General features: G+C 44.6%; 1 protein-coding gene across 1 annotated transcript in view; it reads left to right on the top strand.

Annotated features, from left to right (window-relative positions):
* LOC115613039 (A-kinase anchor protein 13-like) overlaps nt 1–25,807 on the top strand; it is a 134,091-nt gene extending 108,284 nt beyond the window's left edge. The window contains exons 8-11 of the mRNA XM_030498056.1: nt 665–854; nt 4,093–5,109; nt 11,650–11,652; nt 25,760–25,807. Of these exons, the coding sequence (XP_030353916.1) occupies nt 665–854; nt 4,093–5,109; nt 11,650–11,652; nt 25,760–25,807 (1,258 nt within the window). The remainder of the gene's footprint in view (nt 1–664; nt 855–4,092; nt 5,110–11,649; nt 11,653–25,759) is intronic.
* Nucleotides 25,808–26,047: the final 240 nt, after the last annotated feature.

A 26,047-nucleotide genomic window follows, 5' to 3' on the forward strand; every position in this document is an offset into this window, starting at 1 on the left:
GGTAACTGCTGAGTTATTTTTTCATTCTGACCTATAATAACATCTTTTTTTTCTTTTCTTTCCTTTTGATTGGTAATACAAAAATGCATGACAGTGCTGCAGGACAACTATCTCACAGTATTGAGACCTTCTTGCACAGAAGCAGTTTCACAAAGCAAGCTGAATTCATTTCAGGAGTGAAAGAATAGCTATGATTTGATGGCTGTTGGGTGTTTGTGAAGCAGCGTGCTGGTTTCAGTGTAGAACTTGTAGCATCTGCATCGTTACTATCCTCATTCCTTCTAACTTGTCCCTCTGCAGTTCTCTTTCAGGTGTCTGTTGTTCTACAACAGCTGCTTTGGTGATCTTCACCTGCAATAAATTTGATTTAATAAGCAATTGTTGTGCCCTTTGCTGCTAGTCTCTTATGGTCTGGGGGGGGAAAAGGTCTTTAGCTGAGAAGGACCTTGTGAAATAAAGCTATGGCTGGCATTAACTCTAAAAAACATTAATTTTCAAGACCAAGAAGTGTGTGCATGTATTTGTCTGTCTGGCCCTGGAGCCGGTGCTCTGTTCCGCTCCAGCTGTTGATTAGATGACTGTCCAGAGTGAAGAACAGTGAGCATGTCCTGCAATGCAGCATCCCTCCTTGCCTGCAGATTAACCTGTGCTTGTTCTGTTGCAGAGAGGAAGCCAGGGAACCGGACTCCTGGAGCACCTTGTCTCACACTGTGCACTCAGGGGACTACAGCGTGAAGCACCACCGTGGACTTGATGTTTACATGCTGACAGCTGAAGCCAAGGAAGGGGAAGCAGCCAACTGGGAGAGTGATATACGGCACCTCCAGATGCACATGCAGAGCCACCAGCACATGGTAAGGAACAGGGCGAGGTGATGAAAGAGAAATCGAGCTGGCTGGTCACAGCCTGGCACCTGGGGAGGACTTCATAGGTAGGCACCCTACGGTGGCATGTTTATCTGGATGTTTTCTCTGGATGTCACTGTCCAACATCCAGGTGGACACCTGCCTATTTTCTTCTGATTGAGCATGGGGAGAGCTGATCAAGCTGTATTAGGCACCAGATTTTCTCTTTCAGAAGAGAATCAGGCTCAGGGCTGTGCATGGCTGGCTCTGCTTGAGCCTTATGGGCTCTCTCTGCTTCCAGCTTCTGCCCTCTACATTAGGTTAGGACCCACTTGGATGGACAGGGAAACCTCCCTGAAGGCACACTGTCCCTCCAGCCTGGCGGCTGTCATTTTAAGGCAGACCCTGGAGTGAGGCTGGGTTTGAGGGGGATGAGCACAGTGGGTATGTATCTGAGGGGAAGGTCTCTGGGGTGGGTGATGGAGAAAACAGCCATTTCCTTAGCACCTTGGTGTAGGACTCAGAGGACAAGCCTGCCCTGGCCACACAAGGTACGTGTCCATAGTGGTCCTCTCTCTGTGCTCCTCTCAGACCCCACAGCAGTCAGAGCACAGGAGCCATGGGGCTTTGGAAGGGCTTCCTCTCACAGCTTTAGAATCAATGCCACAAGGTCTTGGTTGGGATGAGAAGGTGAAACAGCAGGTCACTTCTGTGTCCCTTTCTCAGAAACACCCCTGTGTCTTTCTCAGCTGACATCCCCTGTGGGTCTTCCTTCATCAGCTCTGTTACAGAGGTGTGGGATCTAAATAGCAGGATATTTTTGTTCCTTTAAATAGGGAAGGGGAGAACTGTCTGCAGGCAGTGGGCTGGGGGGGATATTCAGAGGTATGGGCCACCCTGAGCTGTTTTCACCCTTCCCTGGGCACCTGAGATGTTAATTACTCCTGATCTCAACAGGAGCTGATGACGAGTTGCAAACCCAGGTTAACCATGAATTAATTTCCTCTTTCCATCAAAAGACGCTAAAGCATGGCTGGCACGTCCAGCTTGCTGCTTGTTTGTTCGTGCAAATGCCAGATGGGTACATTTTGCCTGACAATGAAATCAGAAAAAGACTTTTTCTTTCCAGCACTGTTTCGCTTCACATCTAATCTGATTTGAATTTGGAAAACAGCCTTGTAATTATTTCATTTAGGTTCATTTCGGGTCAGTTAAAAGCCGGTTGGCTTCCTTTGGAAATGGCTCTATGTTTCAGGCACTTGGCAGAGTGATTTCACAGTGAGGATGCTGGGGCTGCCATGGACCCTCCTAAGCAAGCATCACTGTGTCTGTCCATCCTGGCTGTGTTGTCTGTGTCTGTCCATCCTGGCTGGGAACCAGCATCACAGTCTCTGTGCTGTACTGCAGGGTTATTGCCGCCAGCCAGCCACCAAACTGTTGGATCCTGTTTGTTTGCCCTTGCAAATAATAGCAGCAGCCTGTGGATACTGCTGCATGCAGAGCCTTGCGTCCCACCTCTGTTGCTACATGATGGATGGAGATACCATGCTGCCTGCTTCCAGTGCTAACCTGTCTTGGGTGGCAGCATAAATGGGAGCTGGGTAGCAGGATTAGTTTGATAGGAAATTCATGGCAAACACCAGAATTATGTTTAGTGGTCAGTGATTCAGTTGTGATTCTCATCCCTTGCAAACCTCAGAGCATGGAAAGATGAGTAAACACAATATCCTCAATGTAGCAGGGATGATTTTAGCCACTACCTGTATATGCAATACCCAGAAGTTCCCTGTGATGCATCAATTAACATATTGGCCATTTTAGAATTTGGAGGAGAAAAGGGGTGTTTAAGCTGATATTTTTGTTCTGAAATTCTATTTGTCTGAGAACTAGAGTCTTAAAATTTGCAGGGACCTAAGTTAGGCTTCTAGGCTGCATGTATTTTTTGAAAGTATTTTTACAAATAGATGCAAAAATTAACAGATCTGAAGTAGTTCATTGGGGTTTTGTATTTGTGGAGTCACAAGCCCTCGGTGGGAAACCAGCGTGACCTCTGCAATCTTATGGTGCAGAACCCCAAGCAAATCAAGGGAGCTCTGTGGGGTGTGCACTGAAGGATTGAGGTTGCTCATTAATTTGAGTAGTCACTTCTTCTAAGATGTGAACATTGGTGTGCTGCAGAGAGAGAGTAAAAATGGAGATATTGAAACAGATGGGCGTTTTTTTAAGTAAAGGTTTGATTGTGTCAGACTGTAAAAGCTTGGGGGATCCTTGATGAAGCATGCTCTGGAAGGAACATGCAGATTAGGAATTGAATATGTTGCTACTGCTCTGTGATAATGCAGGTAATAATTTCAGTAGTGTGTCAGAATTTTCTATTTTTTATTTCCATTTAGGAAATAAATTTCAGTTATTTGATTATTTAGGAAATAAATTTCAGGTATTTAATAAAGCATGTGATTCTCAGCAATAGATTAGATGGTTTGTTCAGTCCTGTTCGGACATTGCCAGCCCATTCCTGTGTCTGAAGTAGCGTTTCCATTAATACGGAGAAAATTGAGCAATACTGATGAGAACTGGGGAGTGCCATTGGGCAGGGATCTGAAGTTGCTCTTAAGCAGCATTTGCTCGAGCCCTTTGGGACTAGGCAGGTATATATTTACATTATTTGGTAGACTAAATTCTGCTGTTTACTGATCTTGAATTTAAGTGCACTCAAGAAATATGACTACAGCTGCTCGAAGAGCAATTACAAAGATTATGGTTCTTCTCAATGGTGGCAGATGGTGTGACAAGAGGGTAGAGGGATGAGTTTTAGCTTTGGGGTGTTTAGGCTGGCTGGTAGGAACAACTTCTTCCTGGGAGGGTGGTGTGGCATGGGAACAGATTGCCCAGAGTGGTGCTGGTACTTCATCATGGGAGGTATTGGGGACTTGGCAAGATAAAGTCCTGGTTGACCTGATTGCATTGGCGATAGTCCAGCTTCAGGAGGAGGCTGGACTAGATGACCTCCAGATGCTTTCCATTCTCTCATTCTAAGAATTTCAGTATTACTGCATAACAAAACCAACACGTAAAATATTCACTTCAGTATATTTGTAACTCGGTCCCGGGCACCACCAGGTAGAGGTACAGAGGCAGCAGGAGTTGCATGGGGTAGGATTACACAGATGTTGTACATGGTGGAGACAGTGTAAATGTGTGACAGAGCAAACTGATCTCTTTTTGTTTTGTTTTTGTGTTGTTGCAGAGTTTAAAGCAGCAGACAGAGCCTGTGCTGGGAGATTCTGGAGACAGCTGTGCTAAGGGAGCAGAGCCAGATGGTCACCCGACAGCTACTTCTCAGAGCCTAGAAGAAATGGCAAGAGAAGGAAGGCAGGAAAGTCCATCCGCTCCTGTTCACCTGGACATGGGGCAGCTTTCAGACCAAACCCACCAGGAGGAGAAATGCAACAGCAGGAGTTTGGGAGCTTTTAATGATGTGCCAAATGACTCGCTGAGCCTGGGGGATGCACAGAACCCAGAGTGCTTCTGTGAAAGGAAAAATGTGACGTTGAGAAAAAAGGAAGAGGAGGGGCCGACCTCTGCTGAAGGCTCTGGGACTGTATCAGATGAGAAGGACTGCACAGGGAGCCTGTCTGCAAGGGTAAACGGTGTCGTAAATCTTCCATCCTGTGGAAATACAAATGAGGAAGCTGGAATGACATCTGCTGGAGTTGTTCTGGATCAAGCTGGCTTGTGCGACAGTCCCCATCAGGAAGCACAAGGTGCTGAGGAGCATTCCGCTGACAGTACTGTTTCTGTGGTTGAAACTGCAGGCGAAGCCCCAGCTTCCTTGGAGGGCGTGGATGTGGCTATGGGCCAAACTGAGTGCAGGAACTGTGCAGGGGCCGCTGAGAGGGCTGCGGGACAGCAGCAGGTAGAGGATGGGACAGCTGAGGCTGGTGAAAGGAGGACTGCAAACCTAGAACAACAGTTGCCATCTAAGGAAGAGTCACCCAGTTCTGCTCAGCCCTTGCTGAGTGCTTTTAATGGCACTGAGCGTGCAGATGGGGAGGATGAAGATGTGGGAGTGGTACCAGCATGTGACAGTACACATGCAAATAGTGGCACTGGCGAGCTCTCCGCTGACCTGTGCAAGACTAGTGATAACAAGGAGACTGGAGCAGACTCATGCACTGATCAACTACACAGTGGCTTCTTGGAAAGCCAAGGTGATGCTCATGTCTCAGCAAGGCAGGATGTCATCACGAGCACCAGGGCAGCAGTGAATGGGGTAAAGGTTCCCGTATGTGCATCAAAACCTGCTCCTGGTTTGGAAATTGATGGCGGTGGTAAGAGTGGGGAGCAAGAAGAGCAGGTGGAAGCAGGTTGCATGAATAGGAAATCCAGCTTGCCCTCACTGGAAGACAGTGTGGAAACTGATGGCCCTTATGCTAAACCTGAAAACGATGATGTTGGTGGATCTAATGAAAGCAGTGCAGAACCTGTGTGTGGCCAGGACAGCGGTAAGAGCACCGAACATGTGGCTGAAGCAATGGAGGGTAGTGAAGCCCATGAGGAGGAGCCAGTAGGAACTGATACCAGCAGCAGTGGAGATGGAGGAAGCGCAGATTCTTCAGGCGGAGGTCAGGAAGTTGCTAGCGGTTGCCCTTGTGCTGATCAAACTGTTGTTAAAGGTGAAATGGGCGACGGCTTCAAACCGGATGCTGCTCAAGAGAGCAAACAAGAGCCTGCATCGCTCCCTCCGGAGGATGCAAGCACATGCCTGTCAGAAAAAGAGCCTGCACAAACTGAAACACAGATAGCAGAAAGTGCTTTGGAGCAGGAGGGGCTGAATGGCGAGATGGAATCACCCAGAGGAGAGGGACCCACTGTGAGTCAGGAGGGAGATGCTGCAGTGGCACCTCTCGGGCAGGAGGCAGCTCTGCAAGGTAGTGACCCTGGATTAGCTCCGTGTGCCAAGGGTGCAGACTGTACGGAGGATAATTCAGTGGGCACACCCTCTGCAATTCACATTGGAGAACCTAAACAAAACCAGGAAGCGGTGGCGGCAGCAGCAGGCTCGGCAGAGCTGGCCTGGCAGTGCAGTGGGGAGCATGGCAGTGTAGCTGCTGTTGCTGGCTGGCCTGGGGACCATGCAGGGGATGAGGGGTCTTCAGAGCAGAGCTTCTCACAGCAGGCTGAAGGAGGCAAAGCTGAGCCCGAGCAGGAGGGTCGTGCAAGTGGCAGGGAGCAGGTTTTGTCGGAGGAATTTGCTGCAGTTGTGAAACCCTCTGTCTGCAGTCAGGAGGGGCCTGTGGCAAGCAGGAGCGATGTGGATGCTGGGCTGAAAGGGACAGTCTGTGCTGAAGAAGTGTGCAAGGCTGAGGCAGAGGGTGCAGGAGAAGGCATCATGCACAGACCTGCATCAGCAGGTGAGTCACCGGGTGTGGAGAGGAACTCTGGTCCAGATGCTGGGCTGAACGAAGAACATGATCCCCTACAACACATCTCCCCATGCAGCGGCACCCCCGAATTAAAGGATGCTTCAGAAGTGGGATCCCCAAGCGATGCCCGTGAGGGTAAGGAAGTGTTAAGGCCGGTGGCAATACCTCCTATTGCAGCGTATCCAGAAGAGCAGGAGGATAAGGAAAGCGTGCTTCCCCGGGCAGCCCTTCAGCCCATCGCAGAGGAGCCCACGTGTGACAGCGACTCCAGCACCGACACTGTTTGTCCTGCCAGCGAGACCGATGCTGGTCCTGCTGCAGAAGCAGCTCAAGGGGAGGTCTCAGCTGAGCCCGATGCAGGGCAAAGCCAACTTGTACCTGAATCGTCCTTCTCACCGTGTTCATGCCGGTTACGTGCTGTTGAGTCACTGGAAAATGTGGGAGTGAAGAGTTCGGTTTCGGCAGATGGTGGCTCGTCTCTGGATAAAGTTCCTAAAATGGTGAAAAGTTTTGATGCGGTGGTTTTTGCAGCAGAGACACCTTGTTCCCCTGAATTACCTGCCACAGAAAAAGCAGGGATTGAGCCCCAGGCTGCAGTGGATGTGGGAGCCACCCTTAATGGAGAAATGGATTTAAGTTCCTTGACAAAGAAGAGGAATGTCAGCCCGGCCGTGCAACAAGCTGAGCCTCTTACAGGTAGGAGAAATCAGTTGGGTTCCTGCTTTCTAGTTTTCCCTTTGTAGGTGTGCCTGTAGTGTTCCGGCAGCAAAGGAAGGGAAGTAAGAGCAGGAGGCCTGCCTTGCAGAGGAAGTGTAGGTGTTAGGGTTTTTTCTTCTGAGAAGGAAGAAATCTGAAGTTAAAACTTCCTGTTCATGTTGCTTGGCTGGCGCTGAAGGTAAGGACAGGACATCATCTCCTGTGATTTCTAGCGCATGCATCCTCCCTGGAGAAGGAATGAATGGGAGGGAGCTGTTTGGATCACTGCATCTTCAAGTTACAAGCTTTCACGCGGGTGTGAGGGTTGATGTGCTTAGTTTATCCCTTTGCTTCTCCCCTTTTGCTCATGTGGAGTCAGAGGGTACAACGGGGAGCGCTCGCGTTTCCTTTGCTTGTCTGCTTGAAGCAGCTGCCAGTGTCCTTCTGAACTGCACAAAGGCACTTCCCAATCGGCAGCATTAGGTCATTTCAACCAGCGAGCCCTACCCCCCGCCGCCTTTTCCGGCCTGCGAGGCTTTTTTTGTGGGGCAGAGCAGCCGGTGGTGTTTGCTGCTGCGTTCAGAGCAGTGCTGGAACTCGGATGATGAGTTCTGCCCGCTGTTGGGAAGCGGGACCGGTGTTCCCCGCGGATGCGTGGTGGGATTTGGGGGGCAGCGTAGACGCTTCGTGTGACAGGAGCTAATAGAAAACATCACCAGGTAACTGCAAAAAGGGATAAATTAAAGAGGAATGGGTTTGTTGCTCCAGCCTGAGATTAAATCAGAGGTGAATTTGGTGCTGAAGCATGGGGCTAATCTGATCTCTATATTCCACCTGTTCAGGCAGCTGTTAAATGGAAGCAGCTGAACTTTTTCAGTTCTGATTTTTTTTCTTAACTATGAGAAAATGATTCAGTGCCTCTTGCTTCCCCTGCACCAACCAAACAACATTTAAATGATTAAAATAAAGTCTGATATAAATCATGAGGTTGTAAAGCTGTAAAGCTATTTCACTGCTTTCATGCTGGGAGCTGTTTCTTCAGTCCAAATGCAGAATGGGGTGATGGCAGAGGATTTGTTCTTATATATGATAGCAGAATAACTGGGGGCAGTGGAAAGGATTGTATGGGGGGGCAGGGGTGGGTCCAGCAAATCTTTTTTGTGTTGAGTTCAGGATTTTTAGGAAGTTTATATGTCAGGAGGTCACCAGCAAACATTATTCAGGAGGTCATTAGTAAATAAGTAGGAGGATTTAAAGGTGGATTAGAAAGCTGTTTTCAGAGAGAACTTAACTTCAGTGCTGTGACAGTTTGGCAGTTCAATGGGATGGGAGTGGCTGTCAGTCAATACCTGGTAGGGCCCCTTTCGTCTGGGAGCCTCCCGCTCTGCTGGCTCCATCCCTATAGTCCAGGTCTGTATCTCTGGCTGGATTCTTGGAGGCATGATGCTGTCTAGGTGAGGATTTAAAAGGAGAAGGGACTAAACATTCCAGTAAGATAGTGACTGAAGTAGGAGAGTAATACTAAGGAATCATTCTGTGTTAGGGCATGGAAGAGGGAGGGAAGGGAGATGATCCTGTTACTGATTTAAAGTAAAAATGTAACAGTCTGACCTCTCCATAAGGAAGAGTTGCTTATTTGCAATGGGATGCTTCCCAAGGCAAAATTTCAGCTGGAATATCTTCTCTTGAAGAACTTCTCAGGCAAAATGTTAGGGAAGCCCAAATAAAATAGTAGCTTAAAGCAGAGACAAGTGACTGCTATGAATCCAAGCTCACTGTTTGAAATATTTCTGAAATTCACCTCTTACAAGGCAGCATCTAGAACTCTGATATGGCAGTAATTCAAGAGAGCAGATTTATTGCTTTTTATTATTATTGCTGTGTACATTCTTCATGTTGCTGTCAAAGCTTTGGGTAGTGCATTTTGTGTACTAGTTCAGTGGCAGCCTACAATACTTTGTGTAAGTTATTCTTTGCCGTGTCAATGCTGGGGAGTTTTCCCTGCAGCCTGGGTCCGTACAGGGTGTTTTGTAGCCAGGCAGAAGTCGTCAGTGCTCAGAATGAATCAGATCTTTTTTCAATAGACTACAATAAAGCCTTCCCAAAGGAAGGGTAGGTCACAAGGCTGTTTCTCAGGAACATGTATGGTCAGAGGGTTCTATTGTCATGCTGATTTATCAGAGATGTAACTGGCTGATAATTGCCAGTGCCATTACTCCAAATCAGTGAGGTTTTTTTAATTTCTTATTTATATGGTCAAATTGCTTGCAAATATATACCTGTTTTTCTCATTGCCTTCACTTAGTTTCAGCCCACCCCCAAAACAGACTTCAAAGCACTAATTTCCTTATCCAGACAAATATCTAGTGACTGATCACAGCACTGAAGGAAAGCGATGAAGCTGGAAGGTCCTACTTACATAAGGCAGTTCCTCATGCTGTTAGCTTTAGACTCAGAACTGCTGAGTAATGGGTTCTGCAAGCACATTATTTGCAAGTCAGGCAGATAAATGCTACTCATTAAAAAAGCTGGCAGTTAGGATATGAAATCATACCACAGTAGGCAGGCTGGGTGGGAAGAGATGGCATGCATTTATGCTGACAAAACACCGCGGAGTAGATGCAGCTTCTTGGGAGAAAGCGACCCCAGCAAGGTTAGATTTGTATGGTTGGGGTTTGGCATCTTAAATAAAGACATACTGTAATCACTGCTCCCTAGCTCTCCTCCTGGGAGAAATATCCCTAGTGTGTCTCTTGTAGATCTCAGCATTTAAAGAAAATGTTTGCTGCCAGATAAAATAATAGCATATTATTTTGAATTTTATCGGTCTTCACCTCATTCTCATCAGTGGCATTTTCCCTATGGAAAAACACTCCAATTTCCTTCCCCTGTTAGAATAGCAGGATGAACCGGTAACATGTCACTAATGATCTCACACGTGCAATAACGTGCTCTACGCCCAGAGACCTCTGTGATAGCGTTATAGTGCTTTTCATTTGAGGTGTGTTTCTTAATAGAACTTTAGGAAGAAGTAACAGAGTGCAAAAAATCATCCCCTTGAATTTCATCCTGAGGACACATGTCTTCACTCTCCAGTTCTTACCCAGCCTGGTGTAGCACTACACCACTTGCTTCTCTCGTCTTAAGTGCATCAGAGGTTTCTTCCTTGTATGTTCTGTCTTTGGACCAAGATCCCAACCATCACAGCATTGCTGTAACCCTGAGCAGATCTCCTCGTGACCATGATCTCTGCTCTGCCAACAAATGAGACTCACAGAAATTTGTAGCATAAACTCTGATTTCTGAGAGTCTGCCCCCAAACTCATCTAATTGAGACAAAATCACACCAATTCGACTCGATGATGTTGGATTAGTTTATCAATAGAACATTGGAAAAACAGGTAGTCCCAAAATCAAGGGTAGACTTTAATGCCAATCGAAAACCATTGGTGACAGTTGTTATAGCAATTTCCCCGTGAAGTTAGGAGGATTCTCTTGCTAAATCCCTGAACGGGTAAGCTCACCGCAAACATACATTGCCCGTAAGAAGGTGTTGTCATCCATCCAGTGTTTGTTTTTAGTAGAAACAAGAGAGGGAGCAGGATTAGAGAGGGGCTTAACCCTAACACAGCCACTATCCATCTGTGTGGCTTTGGTCAACTCACTTCTCTAAAAGTATCCTGTGTGTTGTAACAGTCATTAACTTAGGGTTGAAAGAGCATTAGCTCGTTGACTTCATGCAGGAAAAGGTACACAGAAGGGAACCCCAGGGGAATGGTGACTAAGGAAAGCTTTGGGCAGAGAAAGCAGCTGGGACATGATGTTTGTACCACTGTTGTGGTGACACTATCAGGAAGGAGAAAATGAGCTGGGACTTCCTAGTCCAGGGACCTAATAGTGATCCTTGAGGCAGTGCAGGTGAATTTTTGAAGCTTGTGGGTTAATTTTTCTTCCACCACTTCAGATATCCATTGAGAGAAGGCAAGGCTAGTTTCTTGCATTATCTTTGGGTTATGGCAAGAAGGAAAACAGCATTAATTTTGGTTCTTTAACTAGATGAATGGGAGCCAAGAAAATACATGGGCAAATACATGCAGATGTGCTCAGCCTCACCTAGAGCTTTTCAGTTTTGCCCTGTGCTTGCTGCTGTTTCATAGTTTCCTTCAGTCCCAGATACGATAGTTGTTAAAACTAATAACAAACAAGCAGCAAAGTCGGGAACGAAACCAGATGTTGGAAGTCAAATGGACTTCTTGAAGGGGTTTTGGGGTTGGGTTTTCTTTTTTCTTTCTTTGAGACTGGTTTGAATAAACGGAAGAAGATCAGCAGTGCTGAAAGGAGTTTGTTTTTAAATTGCCTGTGCAAACCCTCTGTTTTTACAGGGAACTTGGAGATGAAAACTGAAGACGAGGTGGATTTTGTGAAGGACCACGAGGAGCGTGCAGCCCGCGAGGCAACGGTGAGTGCCACTGGTGTGTTATGTGTCACATTGCCTTTTTCCATGCTCTTTAAAGAACTGCCACCACTGCTGTGGCTGGCCACATAACCTGTTTCCTTTCTGTAGCCTTTGGAAAGCTCAGTGGCACTCATCACTGTGGTGTTGTTTTAGCCTTTTAAAAATAGTCTGGGCATTTTTAGACGTTGCGTTTTTCAACCACTTGATTAAGTCACATTTGTCTCAGTTGGTGACAGAGAGATTGACCCAAGAGGTTCCTCCTGAGGCAGGGTTGTACCAAGGTTTGTATAGCATTTGACAGAATATATACATGCCCTGTAATGTGCTTGGGGTTAAAGATGCTGCTGGCAGCACTTTCAAGGTCCCCGCATCCGGCTGCTGCCTGCGTGGTCCTGGCAAGTGTCTCCATCCCTTTCCATGTATTACCCTTCTGTGGCTGTGATTAGTGTTTGTGTGTGCATAGACTCCAGGGTCTAAAAGCATCGCTGGCTGAGAGCGTGAGTGCCTTTGCTGGAAGAAGAATTAATAATGGGAAGACACAGAGGAATTAAATGTGGGGGAACACCCTGTATTCCTCATGTTGGTGAAACTGTGTAAAAAGGGCATGCCAGGGATCAAAAATCAGTTGGCGTTGTTTTCTATTTATTACCTGTGCTTTGCCATATTTAAGGAGCATCTATGATAAAAAAAATGTGAATATTGGGGTTGACAGGAACATAATTTTGCTTTAAAGCACCCCTAATACATACTCTGCTTTGTCAAGATCTGGGGGTTTTTGTCTTATCTTTCTGAGCTGGATTTGCATATGCTCTGATGTTTATATATAGTTTCTTGTTCCTAAAGAAGAAAGTGTTTTATAAATGCTAAGTTGTCAGCGCACGTTGCCACCGAGCAGCTGTGTTTGTGTGTTAGCGTACCATTATGAAGCTGTTAAAAGAGAAAATACTGCGGGGATGAGCTAACATTGCAGGGTGGAGCACCGAAAAACTTTGCTCATCCCACAGTAAAGCTCTCTAGGCGGCAGAACAGTCTTGCCAAAGCTTGTAATAAAATCAGGTTTATTAGGTTTTTAACAAGTTAAGGCTTCATTTCTGTAGTAGTTTGCTCGGTGAGTTAGCCAGTGACTAGAGCAAGTAACTTTCCAAGCTAAAGTTTCTGCTGTCTGATAAGTAGGTCTGTCATTACTGGAGTGCCTGAGTGTAAAGATGCTGCTGATTTTTTTTTTACTAACCCTTTAATAAAGATAATTTTCATGACTCATACTTACGTATCTGGTAGTAAAGTAAGATATCTTTAGAAAATGCAAATTAGGGCACTGCCTTTTCCTTTCAAACAGGAGGAAAAAAGACACGAAACGTATTGAATTTGGCTTCCATTTTGCATGTTTTACAGGCATTTTGATTTTGTGTATGTGTGCTTGCTTCTCTTCTTCCTCTCCCTCCCATCCCATCAACCACCTCTTTAGAAATCTGGCTTTTCTGGTGCAGGAATGGGAGTGCCAGGGGAATGGAAAGTTTGCTGCAGGACTGACAGGGTTTCCTGTTGCTAAGTTCAACAGAAACAAAATAACAACTGCACTATATTAAGGTCACTTAAAAAAAGTATATATCAGTGGAAGACTTATAAATAGAGCTTAATTCACACGTGTAGGTTGGGCAGGGAGCTGGCTGCTGAAAGCCATTGCAAAGCGTGCATCTCTTGCCACGTCCTGTCTCTGCTTTATTTAGTGCTGGCTCTTTCTGTAGCCAGAAGTCTTTCAGGTGCTCATTGCCTTCTCATTACAGAGCCATTTTGTGGTTAGTAGAAGTGGTTTTCTTAACTGGTTGCAAATAGAACTGTTGTTGCTTGCACCTGGTCAGGAGCTGCAGGGATTCAGCAGTCTCATGGGTGCTGTCGGCAGCTTCGGGCCTGGGGAACTGCATTAACTCCTGGTTTATGGGTGAGGATTTTGCAGTGTTATTTATAAATATACAATGTGGAAAGCTGTTTATATGCACAGCCTATTTAAAAATACCCATGCTTTGGAGCCTGAAAAGTGCCATTTCTTGTAGAGTGCAATCGGACTGGGTGACAGTAAGCTTGAGCACACTGGAAAGGGGGGAAAATTACTTCTCATGAGTTGGCTGCTAAAGGCTGAGAATTGGCTGGATTTGTGATACCAGTGTCACATGTGTTAGATTGCACATGTAGTTGCTTCAGACTTTGCCTGAGTGAGGCTCATGTGCATGGCAGATAAGCTGCAGCTGAAAAATGTTTAGGAAAATAATGGTTTGTAGGGTTACAAGCACTGAAAAGAAAACAGTGGGAACATGTTTTTTCCAATTAAAATGGGGTTTGAAAGCGCCTGTTTAGCTGTCCCGAATGTTTTCTTGGAGGTCGTGTTTGTTCAACTATAGATATTCTGTAACCAGAATTTCTCAAGCTCCTTTCTTGTTGGGCAGTGGGTTCTCATCCTGCCATAACTCCCCTGGTCTGTATCTTCCTGCTTTGTCTGGTGATCTTGAGTAGAGTTGGGGCAATAACTTGGTGTGATCTAGTAACATTTGACTTTAGCACTTTTTAATTGAGTAACTTCTGATTCTGGTTTGGCTTTTGCATGCTGTGATATTAAAGTCATTTAGAAATGGTGCCTGGTGGCTCCAGCATTACAAAAGTAAAGTGACAGTGTGAAATGAGCAGTACCCTGATGTACTTCTCGTGTCGATCCCAGAAATCAGTTATGATTCATTATTTGCTGAAACCTTGTCTTCATGTGGCAGGATGGATAAGGTTGTGCTGCTGGGTTCATCCAACAGCTTCAGTTGTCTAAGCCTGTGACTGACAAATTGTAGCTGGCTGACCCCAGAGAGTTCAGTGGGAAATAGCCGCCTTGATGTATTTATTAATCTCATTACTTAGTTCCTATTGAATTTAATGCGTCCTACCTTTACCACATGAATTAGTTTTTAATTAATGTATTTCCACAAGTTGCAGCCTACCAGCTAAATGTGGCATTTCTAAGCACCTTCACAGGGAATGAAACTTGAAACGATCTGCACTTTCATCTCTCCACTGATCCAAGTAGTGCAGAAACATCTCATATATCAGCAAGGTCACTTTCTGGGGGAAAACTTGCAGTATTTTCAGGCATGATTTGGAAGACGGAAGTATGTTTATAACACTCTCGGATGACATCAGGTTGGGAGGGGTTGCAGGCACTTGGGAGAACAGGGTCAGGGTTCAGAATGACCTTAAGAAATTGGAGAGTGCATCCAGATAAGAGATAAAAGCAGCCACAGAGTGTTTCATTTGCAAAGAGGAAATCAAACTGCACATTTATTAAGTCAGGTTTAAGCTGGAGAGGGATGAGTAGAGAAAGACTGAGGGTTTTTTATTGGACCACAAATGAATCACCAGCAAGAGGCTATTGCAAAAGAGGCAAATCTTGTTTTGATTTATATTGAAGGAGTGTCCTCCGTAAGGTGCAGGAGGTGACTTACTCGTGTGTGGCACTGCGGAGGCATCATCAGTGTCATCAAACCAGGGGTTGGGTGCCCTGTTCCAGGGAGGACACAGACATATATTGGAAAGTGTTCAGAAGAAAACAACACGAAGAGGTTAAGAAACCTGAGAAGAGGTTGAAAGAATTAAATTTATCCAGTGCAACAAGAAGAAAACTATTGTGCAATCTAGCGTGCTGCCAACATGTAATAGTGGTTATTAAAGTCCCAGATTTCCATGGCAGCTTAATTTACTGATTTGCTAATTTGCCAGGATGATTTAGACTGGATGTTGAGAAAACATCCTGTTATCATCATGAAACTGTCGCAAGACCACCTAGGGAGGTTAGGAAACCTCCTTCCCTGGGAGATGTTACAGATAAGATAGACGATGCTCTGTCAGGACACAGCCCCAGGTCTGTTGTTGCCCATTGCTTTTGGTTCATAGACCCCCATGTCTGTGCTTTGCAGGGAGAAGAGTAGGGAGCAGCTTGGTCGGGGTGCAAAAGGGTGTGCAGAGGAAGGGGACAGGGATGGCAGGACTGTAGGAGATGGGAAGAGGGGATGGGCTGGACTGGGTAGAAAAGGGCTTGTGGGAGAGAGGAGAGACCCACACAGCACTGGGATGGGTGTTGGGATCCAGAGACCTTTCTTCGCTTGCCCCAGGTGCAGTGTTCCGTATTTATCTTCTCTGGAGTCAGCAGGTAATAGAGAAAGTTATGGCCAAGGTGTATAGTGTCACCCCCCCTCTAGTGGCTGGTCCTTAGGAGGAGAGCCTGGGGCTAGCTGTCGATCAAGGAGTAAGAGCTTCATGGCTCAAAACTGCTGAACCTTGTTGGTGACCCAAGGCAAGGGGTCATGATAGTTCTCCAGGCTCCAGTTTATTTTCCTAAGAAATAACTCACCATGAGGACCTGACAGAATTCAGGTTGTCTTTGTGCACTGAAGACCATTTTCTCCATCTGCATGTGTGTACCATGGGATGGTGACTGCAAATCCCTGTTTCCAGAGGGCCTGCAGAATGGCGTGGGAAGCTTCCCAACAGCATAGGCAATTTCAGAGTGAGTGGCTGAAGTGTTAGAAAAAAAATCAGAGTGGGGTCTGGTGCTGGAAAGTGCAGCCTTAGCAATAGGCTGTGCCTCTTTAAAATCACTGTGTAACTCTCTCTTTGTAAATGTTGTCCTGTAACTACAGTAAACATGGAAAAACACAGCCAAAAAGGAACCTGCCGTTAAGCCTGGAGTTAGTGCTAAAGGGTGACACACACATACGAATCAGGACAAGGCTAGTCACCCGCGAGGCCCTTTCTCACACCCACCAGCATCCTGTGTCTGCCCCAGATGCTCAAAGCAGGGGCTCGAGAGATGTAGGAGGAAATTGTGTAAGACGGTCAGCCCCTGAGTAAATTCATCACTGTGCAGGATAACCTCTCTGGGTTTTGCCATCTGTACTGTGCATCGCTGCGTAAGCTGCTCAGTCCACAGTGTGTGCTGCAGGGAGTTAGAATAGAAGCAGGGGGGAAGAAAAGAAAAAGAGATTCAAACCAGGCTGTGATTCTTGTTTGGCCTTTACTATTACTCATGCTTTGAAATCTGTAGCAGGAAGGCGTTTATACAACTATTGTGGCAGGTTTTTTGTCCTACGCTTAATTGCTTTGGGTGCTGCAGTTCCGATGCCTTTTTCTCCTGAACGCTGCTAATCCTCAGCTCAAGACAGTTGTTTCCAAGCCCAGACACAGGATTCACGGATGTTAGCAAGAGAAGCAGGAACGCAGACACCGAGCCAAGTCCCCGACTCAGCGCAAAGATGCTGCTCCCAGGTTTGGCTCTGCATGAGCCTGTGGCAGGACGGGGCAGATGAAGGCACCCGCGCCGTTCCCATGGCTCGCAGTGGCCACAGGGTTTGTGCTAGCCCTCGCTGATCTCTAGAGATGGTGAGTTCCTTCTCCTCCCCTACGCCTTCCCCTTCAGCCACTACAATGTTCTTTAGAGGCAAAGATTGCTGCATGTAGCCCTGTTTTTTCCATCATTTCCTAATTTCCTCTAATAAAACATCTGACTCTGCCATCTTCCCAGTATCAGCTGCAGAGGAAGTTTATCCCTCAGCTTTTTGTTAAAAGCATCAAGAGCTACCTATGATTTTATTCACCATCTGCAAATGCTGTTGCCTTAAAGGCAGAGCTGTGTATATATCCTGCTGTAGTCTCAAGATGGATGCAGATTAAAGACAACTGTTTAATAATTACAAATCTGTGATGCTTGCTTTTGGCTTGCTTCAGAGGGATTCAGTCATACAAATTATTTAACATCAGTGTGTTAAAGTAGCTTTCTGAGGCCCTTTTTAGGATCAGGACTCCATAATTCCTAAGTTTGTAAAACGCAGAGCTAAAGGATTTCCAGTATAGAAAATCCTGGTTTTGGAGTTCTCTTCCAATGGTTAGATATATTCATTTTTTATTATGCAGCCCTGAAAGTATAGATCCATAAAATAATGGATGTATAAGGAATTCTGGCATTGAATATTGTACCTTGAGAAGGAAAATACTGCACTGTTTTTGAATGGTTCAATCTCCTGTATCGTATGGATTCTTTTATTTGTGTTTGAGATCTCTTAAAGCTTTGTGGTGTAACTGTTGTATGGTAGACATGGTTACTGCACACTGAATTCCTGGTCTAAATATAGAGGAAATTAAGATGATAGCATGGGAGACCAAATGTGGACTTTTCGATGGAGACTGCATTTTTATGACAAATGGGTACAAAGTTGGCACCCTGCAATGTAGAGGAGCCAGCACTGATGTTTTTTCTGTAGACTTACGGTTGTTGCGGTTCTCTAGTAGTTACACTGCCTTAGAAGCAGATTTCATTAATACAAGAAATAGGTGATTAATATCACCGTAGATTTGTTTTGGAGTTTGGTGAGGAGTCATGGACTGGTGCTTGAGTTCTCTTGCAATCCTACACTAACCACTATCCTACGTGACAGGTTTTTTTAAGTAGAGTTTTTTAGGATTTGGGAAAGCTATTTGGGACAGTTTGTGAGACTGTAGGAATGACAATGAAAACTCTGAAGGGTGAAAATAGTTATTTCTTTGAGTAAGTTACTGTGGGAAGAGATGAGCTCTCCATTGCTTCCAGTGTTGCCATCGGGAGTGGATGTCCTATGAGTGACACATTGCAGCTCTAAATAAACTGCCAAACCAGTGCTAGAACTGCTGTGGGGTTACGTTGCCTGGCCTGTGTTATACTGGAGGTCTGTAAGGGCTTGGTGTTTGTGTGATACCTCCTGCCGTGATTGTAATACCTCCTGTTTGTGTGATGCCTCCACGTTAGAAGAGAGAGCCCTCGTACAGGGACAACTGTCTGAGCTGAGCAGGACTCTTGGCTGCTGGTGAAGAGTAACAGGCTGTAGCAGTATCCAGGCATGGCATTTCTGATTTAATCTTCCAGCAAAGGATGAAAAGAATGCTGTGAATAAGAACAAAAAAGTAAAGGACACAGGAGAGAGAGTTTCGTGTAGAGCTAGAGTGCAGATTAGAAGGAATACTTGTACTTAAGTGTTTCCATTCATGCGGTGTGAATCGTTATGAAAACTTATTTGGCGTTTTACCCAGTACTGTTAAAACACTTTCCATGGAAACATGGAATCAAGAGCATTTAGTCTCGTGGTAGTTGCACAGATTCCCCTTTCTGTTATCACTCTCAGCCTTCCCCTTCCACACACACACTGTTTTAGGTGGTCCATCTTCCCTTATTACACCATTTTAATGCAAAGGTGGAAATCTCAGATTTTTTTCTCTGCTGTTAACTGCTTGGTGACCTGCACATATCCTGGTGTGTCCCAAAGTGATTCAGCTGTGTTGTAGGATGTTTCTGGGATCAAACCACTGCTAAAACATCAGATGAGATAAAAGCCTGGATGATAACTAGATGTTTCTTTCCATGCAGCATCCTTGCTCACATTGAGCAGATTGACTCTCAATTGACTCTCAGTGTTCTCTGGCTTTGTCAGGGACATCTTCCCTGCTGCCTGGTCTGTGCTGTGCAGAGCAGTAGGGGCAGTTTGGTGGTGATGGAAAGGTCTTTAAGGTTGGGATTGTGAGACAAGAATAGATGGTTAGTGTTGCAGTGGATGATTAAAATATCTCAGTATACAGAAGGACTGAGTGATATGGTATCTGAGCATATGATATCTAAAAGAAAAGCACTTGAATGGTATGGGAGTGGGTTTGGCTGACCAGAGGCAGCTGCAAGTCAGAATTAAACCCCGCAGGGACAGAGCAGCGCACTGTGTTGTGTTTGGCTGTGGTCAGCCGTGGCTGTCCTTAGTGTCACAGTAGCAAATTCATTGAAACTTTCAAGGAAAGGAAACATCTGAATTTTGGTAGGAGACTTGTGTTAGTCATCAGTCACACTGCAGAAGAGGTGACATCTCCAAATGCTGTAAAAAGCATGGGCAGTAGTGATTTTTCTGTTGGGACCCCAGAGCAGGTAGGCGTAAGGGATAAGACGAGAGTTTCTTCTCACTGCCGCTTACCTCCTTTCATTGCCAGTTTGTTGTTTTTACTCCTGTGTTCTGTGTTTTGGACTTCTGCTTTGGATTAACCCCAACATGGAGGCTGTAACAAGAATGTGACAGGGTTTTGCAATAGTTTAATAAAATATACTTGATCAGCTGTATAGGAGTTAGCAAATGGGAGCAGATTCTAAACCAGGCTTTCTTTTACACTTGGTCTCTCATCGCTAGTAAGGTGGTTCTCCTTCCATCTTCTCTGCTTCACTTACACATTAAATTTATGCCTAAATAAGCATGTATTTGATGTAGCTAACTTTCTGATTTTCTCTTAAGCAATGGTGAACTTAGCTGCTCCCTCCCTTCTTGCTTACTTTGTTTATCGTCTTAGTGCCAGCGATTTACTCAGTGAAAATGAAGGCAGTAGCCGTGCCCAAGAGACTAATCCAAAAGACAGAGACAATATTTCTGGGTTATCTTGTTTGCTTTCTCTTCTGTTTGTGTAGCTCGAATCAGAAGAACTGCTGCTAGCCTGTGTTTAACCTGAGTTATGCTGTTCTCTGTTCAGATCTGCAGAAGACTGATGTGTGGCTTATGATTTTCTCAGCCTAGTTAGGTATTTCTTCTCCCTAAAGACTTTACCCTGGTGTATACCCTGATTAAAGTCATGATAATAATAGTTTCACTGTATTTATGCACTTAGTTGTTTGGGAGCACATTCTTACCTGTGGGAAGTACAGTATCTTTGTCAAATACACATGCCTCCCTGTCCTGAAGCATTTCCATCTTCTCTACTGCAAACACTAATCCTGTTTTTGCAAATGCCATGGTGCTGGGTCTGCCTATCTTTTACCAACTGGCTGTGTTCTCCCTTCCTATGTGTTGTCCTTCCAACTGGTGAGATAAGAGGCAGGAACGTGAAGCCTCACCCTCACTAACTCATTAGTCTGAGCCCTGGTACCGAGTCTGCTTAGCATCAAGTGACTTGTTTTTCTTCTGTCTGAGACTGTACTTACCTCCATAAATCACAAGAAGATCATAATCCTGACTTACTTGACACTGAACTTTTGCTTGGTTTCTTAACACAGCTGGACACGTTAAATGCCTAAAAGTGGTTGGGAGGGGTATTATTTCCAAAATCCACATTTTCAAAGGCTGGAGGTGCAGCTCTCTGAAACATTGGTTTCAATCTGAGATCTTGTGCTTGGGAATACAGAAATCTCTTCAGCCGCTTCAAAACACTACAGTGGAGATCGCAGTGATTCTTACCAAAGGCATGGACAGAGGTGGACTGTTCAAGTCTGCTGAGATTAAAGAAGTGTTTCTTGGTGGTTTGTTTCACTTATTAAATCACTGACCATGACAAGATGAGGAAATGCATGCTTAAGCCTTGCCAGGAGGAGCTGGACAAGTCTTAACTTCAGATGCCTGCATGTGATGGATAAAAAAAAAGAGCAGTAATGTACCTTTTTGAGGCTTTTAAAAAGGAGGAGGGTTACTTACTCCATTTCCCCATATTTCTACCTGCAGATGCGTGAAGGGATGCATTGACTGTAAAGTTTGGGGTCCCACAGTATTAAAAAGGGAAGGGGAGAGGGTGAGTCCTTTGCTGCCTGCTGCATGGCCTGAAATGGGTCTTAGGGCATTTTGTAAATTCTGGTTTAAATTGTGTTTTAAGGAGACATGGAGAGAAACCTCAAAAGGCTTTTTTCTTCATAGCTGGATATTTGGGGGACAGGGGTGGATTTTGCTTGTCAAGGCTTGTTTGTTATTTCTTTTCTGTCTTTGAGGAAGCTGAGATTTACGTCATATGTTGTAAACGATGCAAAAGGCACCCAGAAGAGTGTATATGGATCCTCTGCCTTTGTTATAAATCTAAGTATATAGACTAAATAAATAACTTCTTTCTGGGCTTACAGTGCACCAGACAACAAAAATTTGCGTCTTGGAGTAGCTCCTAGAATTCTTTAATGCTGAAATATCTCCTCTGCTTGCAAACCTGGGGCTCTCCCTGCTTTTAGATGAGTGGTTTCTGTTTAAACTGGCTTTTCTTGCGACTGTCCTTTCGGGCAAGGGTTGGCACGATTCAGTCAGTACCAAGTGACACTCGGAGTGCATGGCAGGGAATAAAAAGGTTTGAAGGTAAGATTAAACAAATCCTCTCTGTTAAAAAGAGCAAGGAGGGGGAAAATCTGTACTTGGAGTATTGGCTTTCTCTGTCTCTTGACGGTTTGAACGTACACTGAAAAATGGTTTGTAGATAACTTTAAGAGCTTTGTAAGTTGTTTTCTTCTCTTTCAAGAAAACAGAATTTATAGAGAAATATTGCTTCGAGTAGAAGCTGAATTAAATGTTGAAAAGTAGGATATTTGTGTTGAATTTACTTTTTTTCTTTAGGTAGGCATTAGTCTCACAGGAAAAGCATATTCTGTTTTTATGCATGTGTTATTGTGAGCAATGCGTGTTCCCTGTCTGGTAAGTAGTGCTGTCTGGAGCATCAAATACCTTTTGGCACTTAAAATACATAGTGTGTTATCTTTGATGGAGGATGTTGGCAGATGTCTGGATCCCGGCAGGGAAATAGCAGGAGGGGAGGCAAGACAAAACTGGGGTTTATCACAGAGCACTGTTGGAAGTGGGAAGGGGAGCCAGGGAGATGGGCAGTGGAGTGTGCTGCAGCAAGGGGTTTAGCTCCCTTGTGCAGGGCAGGAAGGGAATATTTTAAGCTAGTATTTAGGTGAATAAGTGAGATAAGATAGGTCCCCATTTGGAAGCTGTATTTCCTTTATTTCTAGTCTGAGGTTGGTGAGCAAGACCAGGCTTGGGGGACATTCAGACCTTTCCCCCCCCCCCCCCCAAACTCCCAAGACAGGGGAGGGAATGGGATGCTGACTGCAGCAGCTACAGAGAAACCAAAATCAGGAAAGGAGCCCGACTAATACTTTCTTCCAGTCTTACCAATTGACCTAGCCAAAACCAGCATAAAATAACAACAGCTGTTGAAAAAAGTCTAAATCATGTCCCTGTATCCACAGATGTTTCCATAAGCCATTGATTTTTAGGTTGTCCCAGCTTAAATACAGTATGGGGGTGAAAAGGGTCAAAAGGGTAAAATATATCTAGGAGATGTTTCTCTACTTAGGAGAACTTTATAAGCTGTCAGTGAAGCTGTAAACAAAGTTGCAGCAAAATATATAGTGGCTTTTAGTTTAAACTGTGTCTTTTTGCTTGTTAATGGCTGCTCGGGTTAACAAAGAAAATATTTTTCTTTCAATAGCTTTCAGATCTTTCGCTGGGTATTTTTTCTTATGCGTCTGCATTAAATAAGCCCATTTAACAAAACCTGATCCTCTTATAAACATGGAATAATGACAGTATCCCACATATGGGTTTCATTAATTTTTGCATGTTTTGAAGTTGCCTTTTTTTCCTCCAAAAGGCAAACTTCAGAAACAGCAGACATTAATGCTATGTAATAGCCAAAATGACTAGCTGAGCAGTCAGCAGTTCTAACTGTTAGGGGATAGTTAAATTATTTAACCATTGCATAACGAAAAGGATTACTTTTTTCCCTGTTCAGAACGACGCTGTGTAATCTCTGCCCCTCCCAGTTGCTGTTACTGGTTTGCCTTGATTGAACTGGCATCAGTTCTGCTGATTATCTGCAAACTTTCTTGCTTCTGAGTCTTGGAAATGTTTTGGATTTTAGCCTCAAGGGAGAACTTCAGAACATTTCCACCTTTCTTCATAAGAAAACAAAACCAGCCCTTTGCTTATAGTCACCGGTGAGAACTTTCAGATGCTCCATTTTCCTTATCCTGCTGTGCAGTGACTTTTGCAGCTTTTGGGATAGCCTGAATCAGAAGGAGATAACCCAGGGAAATTGCAGGGCTCCCAGACATAATGCTATTTTTTGACATTTTGGCTCCAGTTAACATTGTTCATTGGCTTAAATTTCTTTATTTATTGAGCAAAGCTGTTAAATGTGTGGAAGTGCAGCAGCTTCGGCAGGTGGGGAATGAGAGAGGAGAGCACAAATCCCCAGCAGCTAAAGTTTTCCTAAAACGCCTGTACTGGCCTGACATTCCTAATGTTTGCAGGGACATTCCCTGCCTTTCACTGAGTGGAGAAGAATAGGAGCAGGGATTGGATCCATTATTCCAGTTAGGAATTATCCTTGCCAACAGCAAGTGTTACTGGAAAGGGATCTTTCAAAAGTTGGTAGAGGAGATGCACCATGTTAGTTTATAACCTTAGAAATAAGTATTTTATTATTTTTCTGGGGCAGTGTCAACAGCTGAGAAAATTACTCACTGATGACAAAGCTTCCACATATCTGGCTGTTAATTACACATATGTTTTATGTCCTAAAATTCCTTTAGGAGTATTTTCTAAATCTGGGCTAAAGAAGGGAACATATTTAGCATGTATTGGTATAGCAGTCCTTAATGATGGCTTTGTGGACTCAATGAATCCTCACCCTTGCATATACATCTATAGACCAGAGGGATAAAAGCAGGGTAAAAAAATGGTAAAACCAGGTTTCTTCCACTGCTTCAACATTCTTTCCTGGGCTCTTGAGCTGTAAAGACATGTTTGTTTAATATTCTTTACAGAGGACTACCAGGGAAACGGATAAAACAGTGAGCAAATGAATACTCATGTGGTCCTAACGCAGACCTCCCAGGCAGGAGCTGGAATCCAAATGCCTCCTCTCCAAGTTTGCGTTGGATTTTATTTCAAGTTTCCAAATGCATGTAGAGAGGGCACAAAAATACTGGTTGGATGCAAGTGTAGTTAGGAGGGTGAGCTGGAGCATCTGTTATTGCTGTGGAGAGGGGGGCTTGGCTGCACTGAGAGCATCTCACTTACCCATCGGGTCTGAGATGCTCCTCCCTACAAAGCAAACAGAAACATTGGAAGGGCAAAACAAATACCACGGTGTCTTCAATCCCCGGCCTTCACTAGCAGCCAAGCAAAAAACACTGACCTGGAAATATGATGGGTGCCTTTGAATGGTGCTCTGCTTTCCCATCACCTCCCCTCCCAGGTTTTCAAGTTACAAGATGAAAGAAGAAATAACTTTTTCCCTTTTGACAGAGTGCCCGGCCAGGACAATACACTGGGTCGTGTGTGCTCCCAAGGGCTGAGTCCTGGGGACTTCAGTTAAAAGGGGAAAGGCAAAAAAAAAAGAGGAGGGAAGCTGAATCATTTTCTGGCATGATTTATTCATTTGAATGACCCTTCTCTGTTTGTCAGTTAGATTACAGGGCCTTAAACTGGAGGCATGAAAGAATGGTAAAAGTTGAATAATTTCCTTAGTTCAAGATGTGTCATTTTTATATTGTCTATTAATTTTCCTCACTGATACCGTACGTCATTTTTGTTGCACTTTATCCGCTAATTCATCTACGTAATCTGTTATCCTGTCTCTGTTTTTAGCTAAATACATAAGTTCTTTAGATAGAAGCATCTATCAGGCATATGATGGCACTGATCTCATGTTGTAGCGAGGCATCCTGGAGTGGCTCAGGCAATATCTGCCTGCTCCTGTGCACTGCCTACAGAAATGCATATCATGCTGTTATTCCCGAATACAGCATGATGTTTCCTGCACTCTGCAAATGTGAGGTGGTCTGTTCTCCTGCACAAAACCTCATCCTGATTTTTAACCTCCTATACCTTGAACCGTAACGTTTATTGTTTCTGGGATTTGTTAGTATAGGATAATGGAACATACGTTTTTGAGTAAATGAATACTTTCTTATATCCTATATCAATCCCAGTGATGTCAGATTATTCTTTTTTACACACTCTTTATTACACATGGTATAAAAACGAAAAATTCCTTTGAGGTTTGCATTTGTGAACTTTATAGATAATGAAACATCCTCTTTTTCTTGCATGTGGGACAAATGCAATGATCTCCTACTTAACTCCTCTGTAGCATGAGTTACAAGACATTGCTTGTTTGGGTATCCTGTGGGTTGAGCAGGCCTTCAAAAACTTCGTGGATAGCCTGTGCAAACCAATCCGAAATAGATTGTATAATGTTTACAATGGTTTTAAGCTCCTATTTTAAATACTTTTATTTATATCATTCTCTTTCCAGATCCCAGCAATTATAGTCCTGCCCTTAGAGGGGGAGGCTTGAATCACCATAATTAGCAGAGATGATTGCTCATCGTTCACGTGTAAAACTTGCGTGTTCATTACCAGCAACTCAAAAGCATGAAGGGAAATTTAAGCTAAGCTAATATGACCAGCTGTAGTGCTGGATGAGGTCAAAGAAGCGAACATCATTTCTGATGACCCCCTTCGGCAGCAGCTTTAGGCTGGGCTGAGCCAGCTGTGAAACCAAAGCAGTGTCTTCCATTCAGATATCTTGGTTGAAAATTGTGTTATTCTTTATGAAAGACCCCATTATTTTTGTGTTTTGCCCAATCTGTAGATCATTAGACCCCATGCCCTGGCGGGAAGTGCTTGAGCACGGGATCATACAGTGTCGCAGACGACACAGGGGATTTGCAGTGCAGGTTGCTTCTGGGAGACTGTTTTGCTTCTGCAGTTCATAGCTCAGGTACTTCTTGACAGCCCGCTCTGGGGACTGTTCCCGCTTCATACATTCATGTT

The sequence above is a fragment of the Strigops habroptila genome, chromosome 9 (assembly GCF_004027225.2).
Source record: "Strigops habroptila isolate Jane chromosome 9, bStrHab1.2.pri, whole genome shotgun sequence".
NCBI lineage: Eukaryota > Metazoa > Chordata > Aves > Psittaciformes > Psittacidae > Strigops > Strigops habroptila.